The sequence below is a fragment of the Salminus brasiliensis genome, chromosome 1, assembly GCF_030463535.1.
Source record: "Salminus brasiliensis chromosome 1, fSalBra1.hap2, whole genome shotgun sequence".
Lineage (NCBI taxonomy): Eukaryota > Metazoa > Chordata > Actinopteri > Characiformes > Bryconidae > Salminus > Salminus brasiliensis.
The window spans coordinates 92,426,818-92,439,205 of NC_132878.1; the positions used below are offsets into that span (position 1 = coordinate 92,426,818).

Below are 12,388 nucleotides of genomic sequence, written 5' to 3' on the forward strand. Positions count from 1 at the left end.
CGCTCGGATCTGCTGCTTTTGTTCCGATGATTGCAATGACAGTCAGAATATCCCTCCCGAGCGAATGTAAGAGCGGCGCTGCAAACAGAAGGGAGGTTACGCATTCGTGGGAAAAGCACTGCCTACTCCACAAAGGCTTAACTTTTCATTTGCTGTTAGAGGGACAGAAACAGGACAGAGCTGGTGTGATCAAGATGATCATTTAACCCTTTGAAGCCAAGTTTATCATGCTTGGCTTTAATGCTCTACAACATTAGTGTAATTGTTTAATAATTAGCCTAAATAATTATGAAATAATATATAAATATCATCAACAATATAGTGCAAATTAAATAAACAGTCAAATAAAAGTGGATACAGCTTTTCTGGCCCCTAAGGGATTATCCGTGCACTGCATGCACCAGAAAAATACATATAGATTTCTGAGGAACAAATTCTTGATGTATCAGATATGATACAAATTAAAAGTCACAGATGCAAAGTGTTAATTTAGTAATTTATTAGTAGTATTTTTGTTTTTATTTAATGGTCAGAAGGTCAATTTTATGATTTTTTGGTTCAGGCTTTAAAAGTTTACAGCATCAACATACCATTATATTTTACATTCTGGTCTATTTAAGTGTCACGTAGCAGTGCTCAGCGGCTTCAATTTTAGCGGCTTCAAAAAAAAGTTTTTTCCACAGATTTTCCCACAAGATCAGCTTGAGACCAAAATCCAAAAAAAAAGCACGACTTCCTGCTGTAATAGCTGTTATTGAACTTATTAAAAGTTGAAGCATTCATTGTTTGGGTAAGGTCCGTCCAATTTCTGCTCTTATATTAATATTCATGTTTTGTTCGACTGTACAAGCCTGTATTAGTATAATGATAATAAAATTGAACTGAACTGAATTGAATAGAATATAGTGAGACACACTGTTCAGTAGAAAGTACGAGTGCATCATGGGAGATTGTGGCGCCTCAAAATTACATTTGAATTCCACTTTATGATTCGGACATCCAAAAAAAACAAACAAACAAAAAAAAAAATCCAAAAAACGTACGTTCTCAATAGTGCCCTAAAAGAGTAGCCATTTTCCACGGAATTTTCTACCACTAGGGGGCACACTAGGTAGATAGATAGATAGATAGACAGACAGATAGATAGATAGATAGATAGATAGATAGATAGATAGATCACTTTATTTATCCCACGGGGAAAGTCATTTTTTTTAAGGCAGCAAAATCAAACAAGGGAGCAGCATAATAATCCACATAATAATCCACTATCCAAGTTTGAAGCAGTAAAAGCGTAATTCATCAGCCTAAATGTTTATTGTTGGACAAATCATTTGATCCCTCTCGTTCTATAGTCATTTAAAATATTTTTTTATATTTATTTATTTTATTTATTTTATATTTTTATCCAAATAAAAAAACCTTGAATATCGGAAACCAAGTCTTTTCAACAATGGGGTTGGATGGAGTGCCAGCTGGAGAGACTTGAGACTCAACATGAACTCATACTTAATTGACTTCCAAAAAACTTAATGTGGTTAAAAATAAATAAATAAAAAAACATATTTCGTTCCCACATCTCGTGTTTGACGTTGCCTCACGATTTTGCTACAGTAACGCTAGCTTCAGCTTGCAGGATAGCTAATCTCACCTAGATTTCCAGAAAGCACCTTAGCAAAAAGATGATTGTTAAATGGCAGAGCGAGCATCACACTGAACACTCTCTCTCCCAGTGAGGACGGTCAGGTGATTTAGGGGAGTCTCAGCTAGCTTTAGTAAGTTACAGATCACATCTCATTTAATCCTTGCAAATCTTCAGCTGGATCAGCTATTATGATAACTAGCATGCAGGCTATACAAACTGCAGACTAACTAAGCGCTTCCAGTTGCTTAGCCTCTTTATTCAGAGCCTGTGTTTACTGTCTGTAGCACTCCAGTTCTGTCCTTCAGACTGAAGGCTTTTCTCCAACGTAAGGCTCGTTTTTTGAAGCCGTGTGGATTACGACAGGATTTTAGCAGATGTTTACTTTTGTACGATGAGCCGCCAGCAGCTAATAATGAGCCTAAACTAAAATTCTCTATTAAAGACAAAGTGGCTCTGAATCTTCTCTGATGTGTACATTACATTTTGACATTATATTTGCGGAGACTACAAAGAGCTTACACTTGGATTATCGTTCTGGAGTCCCCAACTTCTCCACCATCCCCTATCGTCAGGGTGTCGTATCCGAGCTCCAGGTCGAACTCTTCAAAGTTGATCTGGATGACCTGTGAAAGAAAATGGTCTTATTAGATATTCTGGAACTCTTTTATTAGAGACTATGTGAATTTAATGTGCCAGTTGCCCTTTATATTCTGTGGCCATTTCATGAGGAAGAGACCAATGGAAATTTTAAAAAGATGACCTTGGATGTTCTGATGTTACACTGACAGACGGTAAGTTTAGGCCTGGGTGATAGGGCAACGTAATGGGATATTAGTGCAAATAGACATGAAACCTGGCGGGGATGGTTTGGAAGGTGATGATCATCACGTTGGGACAGAGATGTGATAGAGAAGACGGTTTCCTCGAGTGCTTTACCATCCGAGGAGTATTTTCCATAGATCTAAACCTCTGAAACTCCTCAGAACCACTGATGCTTCCTGCCAGTTTGCACAGCTTAGCATGTGGTAACTGATTAGTAATCCTTAGTGTAATAAATAGTTTGTTTAAGTTGTAAAATAACCCAAATGAAACTTCTATTAAGAAAACATACAGAGCAAAAATATTTTCCAATCAGATTTCCATGCAAAATACATAGAGAAACCCTTTTTAACAACATTTTACACTATTATTGCATTTTAGAATAAAATTTACCACCCCGTCACATACCAGCCTGTCGCGTTTTGTTGTGACTATGGCTCCCATGTCTGAATAAAAATGCTTATATTAAGTATTTCATGCCAGAGGCGGGATATATGTTTAATACTGTGGATTAAATTAGCTCCCTGGACATAAAATTTGTCACCTTGCATGTTTAAAGTGGTAGTAACCTCAGGCCCCTGCAGATGGCGTTGCAAAAGGATGATCAGGCTATAAATACCTGTTGGGTGTGTGATTCCTAGATTGAGAAGAGGTGGTACAGTGCAGTGAATGTCTCGTTCAACGTGTGGAAAATGGGGCGTAAAGCAGATGTTATAATAATGACTGGCAGAAAGGCTTTCTCGCATCTTACTGGTGAAACAGAAAAGCTGATGCTTTCCCTTCTGAAGTGCGTTTAGCTCCAGTGTGGTTCAGCTGAGGTAGTCCAGTTTGTTTTCGAGGTGGCGAATGATGAAGAGAAGGGATGGTAAGAGCTGGCATAGTTCAGCATTAGCTTTTAGCCTTGTGCGGAGTGTGAATGGTGAAGGACATAGCTGAACCTGCAGGTGTATGGAAGCGTACGGTCATACAGGTCTACCAGCAGTGGCAGAAATCCCAGTCTACAGGACATTCGAGAATTCGAGATCCGAGAATTGTGGCAGACAGATGAAACTGACAGACAGGGCTGGTGTATTTCACAGCTTGTGAATGAAAATTGCTTCGCTTCCAGACGGGAATTGCTTCTAAAAAGTCAGTGCAGACCCTTCACCACCAACATCTGACAGAACACCCCACAAGAACTACAGAACATCAACCTATGGAGCCGAGTGGCCCGAAGAGGCCTTAGCATACTTAAGCTCAAGAATGATGAGAATGAGGAGAATTTCCTGTAGACTGGGACTTTGGCCACTGCTGGTAGACCCCTATGACCGTAAGCTTCCATACACCTGCAGATTCAGCTACATCTTCCACACTATTGGCCACGCCCAAATACAATCACTCCTTTTAGCCAATCATTACCATCACATCATTTAGCCATCATTGTCCCACCTCTTCTCAATCTCTGAATGATATCGCACACCACACAGGTATTTATAGCCTGATCATCCTCGTGCATCCTCGCCTCAACCTCTGCAGGAGCCTGAAGGTACTACCGCCGTCTTTTGTCCGGGAAGCTTATTCAGATGTACCCATTTCTATTTGCATATAAAGTTACAGTTCATGATACGAGTAACAAACCGAAACTGACGATTTGTCATCCGGACTTCTGAACACCTCGGGTCTCCTTGCCTGGTCTTAATCAACTCCGAGCTATGGTCTGCAGTGGCCATCAAATAAAAAAAGTAATATACACGTAGAACAACAACCCAGCGAGCTCATGAGATAACAGGGGCCAGTAATTTGTTGTAGCATATGTTATCAGGAAATTACCCTTCACTTCCACTCAGCCTCGGTGGCCTGGCGGACGTCCCGTGGCTGCGCCGGCACAGCTGAAACTTCAACAGATTACAGCCATGCATGATTTATGGAATATAGAAGCGTGAGTCGGATAAACACAAACTTCACACAACCTTTCTCTCTCGGCCTGTCTCTCTTTCTCTCTCTCTCTTTCTCTTGCTCCCACTCAGATTCTCAGGCAACTCGCGGAGTTCTGCGTTCCACTCGTTCCACGTTTAAGCCGATATCACATGCCACTTGTACATTAGCGAGTCGTCCCATTTGCATAATCACCCTCCGGAGTGTGTTCAGAGGCTGTCTTGCCGATAGCGGCGGCTGAACGAGGCCTGAAACGTGGGATTTATGTGTAAACAATGTGGAATGCGTTGGGATAAGCCTGTCCCCTTTCACATGCACACATATGCCTGGCTACAACAACACAGAAAACGCAGCCCACGTCCACACGTGTGCTTATCTGGTGTCAAAACTCACGCGCTTTAAGTCGACTTCATAGCGCTAACAATGCGATAATGCAGTCGCGCTGCCCGTGGCTTTCTTATTATGAGAGCGGGAGAGGCACAATAAAACTTAAACTCTGCGATTCCATCTGGCTAAGATAAATGAGGCAATAATGCCGTGTCTTTTAGGGCCCATTTGCATTGTGCAGCACCAGGAGGGCATGGATTTAGCAGCAATTGAATATACAGCTCCACTATTTGCAAATGGTTAATGGCAGGAAGGGAGAGAATTGGGGAAGAATAGCTCAAATATCGGAGCTCAGACGTGCAGGTCCATAATTCCAGGGTCTAAAATGGGTTTTGGTGATGAATGTTCAGGTTTTGAATCACAAAAATAAAAAAATAAAAAAAACAAAGGAGAGGGTCTGCGTTAGCTGTATAATAACATATATTCAAAAAGAAATGGCATGCGTAAGATGCACAAGAAGGCATTTATTTATATGTTTTGGGCTAAATTGTGTTTAAATTGTGTAATAGTTGTTATCCCCACCATTATCAAGTTGGGATGCACCGATTTGGCTTTTTCAGGTCCGATATCAATACCGATACATACACTTTGCATATCGGTCGATACCCGATACCAATCCCATACCATTGCTGAATTAATAACCCATATATCTCACCATGTGGGAGAGACTTAAGGCATCAGGATTGACTTAAACATGACTTTATATAAAATAACAGATTAACACATAGATATAAATGTACTAAACTATCATTTGTCATTTATTTATTTGCACATTTACTGGAGTCTCACACCATCAATTTGAAGTGTAAGGATCGGTTTCAGGAATCAGTCTAATTATCTGATACCTTATCCAGCTAATTTTGTTAATACCAGGACCGATATCCGATCCTAATATCGTATTGGTGCATCCCTATTATCAATAATGAAATAATTAAACAGATATAAATATCTTGGTGTAATGATTGATGCTACCTGTGATGTGGTTGGTGTGGAGCAACAGAGAACACCACTACCTGCCAGAGTTACCACACCACATGGAAGACTGGGGTTCGATTCCCTGTCTGGGTGACTATGCTGCGCTACACCAATAAGAGTCCTTGGGCAAGACTCCTAACACTACATTGGTCCACCACTCTGTAATACGAGTAACCCTGTAAGTCGCTCTGGATAAGAGCATCAGCTAAATGCCGTAAATGTAAATGTACCTTATCATGAAAACACCACATTCTGCAGTATTGTAATGCTGTGTGGTACAGCTGCTTGTCCACATCTGTAAAGTCTGAATTGAAACACTTGATCAAAGATTGTGGGTCAGCCTTTAGAGGGCCTGTACAAGACCTCTTAAAGTAACAACACAGTGCGACTGGCTGAAAACATCATTTCTGATACTAATCATGTTTTCAACAGAGAACATGTGCTTCTTCCATCTGGACGACACTGTAGTGTTCCAAAGTTTAATACGGTTTACTATGGTCAGTCCGTCCGTCCGTCTAGATCTATCTATCTATCTATCTATCTATCTATCTATCTATCTATCGGCCTATCTGTCTGTCGGCCTGACTGTCTGCCTGTCTGTCTGTCTGTCCGTCCGTCTATCAGCCTGTCTATTTATCTATCTATCGGCCTGTCTGTTGGCCTGTCTGTCTGTCTATCTATCTGTCTGTCTGTCTGTCTGTCTGTCCATCTTTCTATCTATCTATCTGTCTGCCTGTCTGTCTATCCGTCCATCTATCTATCTATCTATCTATCTATCTATCTATCTATCTATCGGCCTGTCTGTCTGTCTGTCTATTTATCTATCTATCGGCCTGTCTGTTGGCTTGTCTGTCTGTCTACTTATCTGTCTGTCTATCTATCTATCTATCTATCTATCGGCCTATCTGTCTGTCGGCCTGTCTGTCTGCCTGTCTGTCTGTCTGTCCGTCCGTCTATCAGCCTGTCTATTTATCTATCTATCGGCCTGTCTGTTGGCCTGTCTGTCTGTCTATCTATCTGTCTGTCTGTCTGTCTGTCCATCTTACTATCTATCTATCTATCTATCTATCTATCTATTTATTGAGTATTTACGTCCTTGTTTAATGTATAAATAGTAATTATGCAACTTTGGTTGAGGCAAAAAATCCTCAGATTAACCGTTTAACAAGTCTGTTTACCACCCTGTTATTTTACCTCAGAATGAAGCAGAGGGCTGGTGAGAAAAAAATGCCGAGCTCTGTTTCCAACAGCATAGTTTTAACACTGTAACAGTGTCGTACAGGATAGTGTCCTTGTTGTGTCCTTGCTCTCCAGCGTCAACAACACTGACTGTCTCCTGACGTCTCAGTCGCGTTTTACTGTTTCGTCAACTCTGACTATAGAGCTATAGGCTGGGGGGTTATGTCATTTTTTAGGGAGTTAATATAACAATTTAATCCCCCAGAGATGAAAGCATGAAGCAGAAGTATTACATGTCCCCAATATCACAAGTCACAGCAGGACTCGGCTGTAATATTAACCTGCTATATTAATGCCCTGCTATATAATATCGGCCCCTTAACCCCTTAAACAGCTTATGGCCCTCTAGTGGCCCAAAGGTGTTATTACAAACTTCAGTTCCCAAAACAAAGCCCAACTGGTTTGTAGCTACCGAATAATATGCCTTGGTGTGTAATAAGCCTTGCTGTGTTGTACTCTGATCTCACCGGTTTTATTGCATAATTATTACTTGGGTGTCTTTAACACTATGACAGCTTTCATAAAAATGTGACCTAAAAATCTTGCACTTACTGGAAGGTTTATCAGAAACTCCTCCCTTGAAGCTCCACCTTTTCTGGAGTTTCTGATAAAGCTTCCAGTAAGTGCAAGATTTTTAGGTCACATTTTTATGAAAGCTGTCATAGTGTTAAAGACACCCAAGTAATAATTATGCAATAAAACCGGTGAGATCAGAGTACAACACTGCCATCTAGTGGTCGGGGTTTCAACACACCACAAAATGAACCACTGTCTGACACCAATCCACAAACTGATACAGTACTACAAACATAATAGTCTGATATACTGATATTTTCTTACACTCCTAGTCTAAAGCCTCTCTTGATATGAATAACTTCCAGCCTTAAAACCAACAGTGGAAACAAAGAAGGGTAAAAAAAAAAACCTCTAAATGTTGAACACTGTTCTTTATTTGACCCTGAACAGTTCATTAATGCAGGAGTCTATTGCTAAAACCATGTACGGATTAGCTAAGAGCCCCTCCAATACTAAATTCCACTGATGTCTGTGGTCATTTTATTATTTAGAACCAGAACTCTCTGTTTTGCAGATTATATGGGAGCCGACTCCATCTCTAATTCTCAGTAGCAGCATTTTCCTGTAACGTACAGCAGAATGTATTCTGCTCAGACAGTGCACAGAGCTACCTCAGCAGAGTATAACGGATCACCATAAACTGTGCTAGTGAGCCGCGGGCTTACGCTAAGTTCGGCCCATTAAAATCCGCCTGTCTTCCAAAAAAGGGCTGTAGCATCATCAATCTCTCTAAGTCAAGAAAGTGCCGGATAAAATGACCAGCGAACTTCTTCCACTATATAACACACCCCTATTATCAATGCAGTGTGCATGCACATGAGACAAGGAACCAATTAGGTTTATGGGTATAAGCATAATTGCCCACATGGTTGGCACATCATATATCAATGCAGAGCCAAAGTGTCTATGTGTGCCTATGTGTGTGTGCGTGTGTGTACTGTGCGTGAGGAGAATACGGATACCAGTGTACTCTACCTTATTGGGGTTACTGGCCGTGATGATCCACACGCAGTGCGAGTTGCTCTCGTATTGGATGGGGAAATTAGGAGAAGTCAAAGTGCCAGATGGGCCGTAGAGGTTGGATCCGCACGTTTTCACTGGAAAACACCACAGATGGACACAGATGAGGCAGCGCTATGGATTGCGGGCCGGACGTATAATTAAAGGTTTGTGATTGGAAGAGCTTATTACATTGAGCGTTTATTGAGCGATTACTCTTCATTCCAGTCATTATGCATACAGGGTACGGCACAGTCTGCCTGCACAACCAATGGAGGGAATCCACTTGAACACACACTAATAGAGTGACATAATAAGGCTTGATTCACAACACTATCCCACAGCTAATCATGTCTCAGCTGTTAGAGCGGAAGTCCACTGATTTCTTAACTTTCCTGTATAATTAAATGGGTTATATTGGAAACAAGGTCCTTCAGAGTGGTTGGGTGTGAAAGTCAGAATTGGTCACAGTGGCAGTGAATGGAAACTGAAGAGCTCCCTCACAGAAAGCTATTGCATAAAATACAGTGGGCAACAGCACCCTTCCAGTGGCACACTAGGGCTCAAATCCCCAGCTGGGCAAGGCCTCATTGGGCAAGACTCCTAACACCATTCTTCTACCAGTGTAACCTGATGCAAGTCGCTGTGGATAGGAACGTCCAGGAAAAATGGCATCAATACATAGGAATATTGGGGACTATTTTGCCCCACAACGCCCTGCATATGCCCCTCCACCATCAATGGATGAGAATATTTGCAAAACTAATGTTGAACAGTGTTTCAGGCAACAGACAGTATATTCATAACCATTTACCATTTGAAAAATAATAATAATCCCCATAATATTAGGGACTATTCACAACACTATCGCACAGCTGTTACAGTGCAAGTCTGCAAAAATGGTTTATATATAAACAAAGTCAGAAAGATCAACTTATAATGTAACATTAGGCAACATTTGTAATAGTAGCTAACTAACCTAACGTTGGTAACATTAGCTATGCAGTGCTACTACAGTAGTGTTACCTAAAGTGACACAAATGGTAATGCTGGTACCAAGCTAATGTAACAAATGTTACCTAATGCTGGTAACACTAGCTATGTGATGTTACCTGCAATACGTTATATTACATAATGTAACATTGGGTAACATTGGTAATATTAACTAGCTGACTGGTAAATACACTGTCTGATGCCTGAGACACTGTGTTACATTAGTTTTGCAAACATCCTGACCTAAAATCAGTTGATGTTGGAGGAACACATGCACGGCATTGTGAGGCAAAATATTCCCCAAAGAACACGTCCTTGTGCCAGGTTGTCCACTATTTTTCCCATCATCAACATAAAATGGTCATCAGGACCCCTGGTTTCTTCCACCACCACTGTAAAGGAAGCCAAGTCAGCAAGTTGCTCTACAATGATCTATTTCTCCCCAAAATCTGAATGACAAAATCTAGATCATCCAGAAATCTTTGAAAAATAAAAGGGAATTCCACATTAAGTTTACTAAATTTAAAATAATAACTTTCATGTTCAACTTATGCACATTTAGCACCATTATTGGTGTTATTAATATTTTAACACATTCAGAGCCAAACATAAGACTTTTATTAGAAATGTAACAAACTAATAATGAACTAAATGATAAAAATACACAGTATTTACAGAGTCTCTGACTAAATTTTACTATTTGGACTGTATGATTATATTTTTGCATTAAACAGCAGTGCTAACTTCCTTTTGAAAAACTCTTTCCCACAGAGCTTTTGGGTAACATCAACTAAGCTTCACTTCCAAATCCTTACATTCTTATGCATAACTGTTTCATTTTTACATTTTTCACATGATGTTTTCACAAGTTTCAAAACGTAAAACAACAAAACATTCAGTCCAGAATTCATTAACTTTGTTAAGTTATAAAAAGCATCACATTTACATATACACTATATGGACAGATGTATTGGGACACCTTCTCATGCACTGTTTCTTCTGAATTCAAGGGCGTTAAATAGTTTATCCTGCTTTTGTTAGAGCAACATTCAGGACATTTACAGGATTTAAACTGCGTGACTCTCAGACCCAAATTTAGGTCCCTGACATTGGCGTCAAAAGTAAAGTGCCATTTGCAACAACGTACTTATAAAGTGTGTAAACTAAGTATATGTACAGAGCTCCCTGAAATTACATAAAAACCTAAAGTGACATATGCAGCAGATTACAAATCTGGGTTTGGTCAGTGCAAATATAAACAGTAGTGCAAATTGGAGCTTATAGACTCTTAAAGTAAATTAACCTTATATAAAGTAACATTAGGTATTATTCATAATAATAACTAGCTAGTGTTACCAATGTTACCTAATATGGGTAACATTAGCTATGCAGTGGTACCAGTGTTACCTTAAGCAACACATGTTAACATTTGGTAATGCTGGTAACATTGGAAACAGTATCTACGTAATCTATGTTATCTAATGTTGCTAACACTATGTAAATGGTGGTACATGTGAATGTAACATTTGGTAAAACTGGCAAAATTAACTAGCTAATGTTACCTAGTGTTGCTAACATTAGTTATTTAATCAGTGTTACTTAATGTTACACAAAGCTACAGTGAATACAGTTATATTGGTAATATTCTAAATATGACTTAGCTAACGTTACCAATGCCTTTTAATGTTGCTAACATTAGTTATGGAATTCACCCAATGTTACAGAATGTATTTAGACAAAGTTACCAGATGTTACATAATATAATCTCAAGAAAATATGGTAGAGCTAGTGTCAATGTGGTACAACGCCATTCCAAAATGTTTTCTGGATGAAAATACATTACTCTTGTCTTCACTTTTAAACATTTGAAAGAATTCAGGTTAAAATAGTGACTTTTGTTAACTTTAATGGTGTTATTCTTAGAACCTGACCCATTAAAAAGATGACCTTTATTTTATAAGGCCAAATGGCTCACCCTTAATTGTATGAGAGTTTGGCAGAGCATGTGAGCATTTATTTCACTGCAAAAATAACTCACTGTGCTCTTTCCACATATTTACTTTCAGAGTGTATTTGCTCCCGTTGCCGTGTTGATCCTGCAGCCTAGAAATTAAGACTTGTATTACTGCATGTGGTGAAACCTTGCTGAGATTTGCAGAGATGTCTCACTGTTCTGAAGCCTTGCTGCCACTCTGATCAAACAACAAACGCAACACGCCAGCCAGACTTCCCAGAAATCGCAGAGTTTTAAGCCAATAAAGCAAACATGGATCATTCCCCACAACCCAGCAGGCTGGCAATATCCACTCTGTATCAATCCAGTTGATTACTTTGGATTAAAGTACATTAGAGTACAACGCTGGGCAGATCTGAAGCATTAGCTTATACTGAAAGTGCACTTATACTGACTGCCTCACCTTTACAAACAGGCCTGTGGTCACTCCAGGCTGCGAACACTTCGGCCACTCTCTGGCAGGTGATGCTTTTGGAGCCCTGCAGGACGTGGTCTCCGTCGCAGGTGAATCCGACCGTGGCTCCAATGCTTCAATAGTTCAAAAAGAGAGGGAAACAACAGGACGTACAATCAGTCACTGACCCCTTCTTTTTTTCTGGCATGCTAACGCAGCACTCATCTGGCAAGTAAATCAGATTGTCATTCATTGATTAGTCTTGACTGAGTATAATCTATTCATTTGGTCCGACATTTTTAATGTTTGTGGTTTGCCATGGGTTTTTGCAGAGAGCATTTGAACCCAGCCTTTTTATGAATCTACACTGCTAATATTTAGACATCTACATTGACAACACCAAGAATAAATTGGCACCAAATATTTTATAACATGC

General features: G+C 39.9%; 1 protein-coding gene across 3 annotated transcripts in view; it reads right to left on the reverse strand.

Moving 5' to 3' along the window:
• csmd3a (CUB and Sushi multiple domains 3a) overlaps nucleotides 1-12,388 on the reverse strand; it is a 519,096-nt gene that overhangs the window by 317,091 nt on the left and 189,617 nt on the right. For all 3 annotated transcript variants that reach the window (XM_072692429.1, XM_072692430.1, XM_072692428.1), the window contains exons 9-11: nucleotides 11,962-12,086; nucleotides 8,528-8,649; nucleotides 2,162-2,265 (exon numbers count right to left, since the gene is read on the reverse strand). In XM_072692429.1, coding sequence (XP_072548530.1) covers nucleotides 2,162-2,265; nucleotides 8,528-8,649; nucleotides 11,962-12,086 — 351 coding nt within the window. The remainder of the gene's footprint in view (nucleotides 1-2,161; nucleotides 2,266-8,527; nucleotides 8,650-11,961; nucleotides 12,087-12,388) is intronic.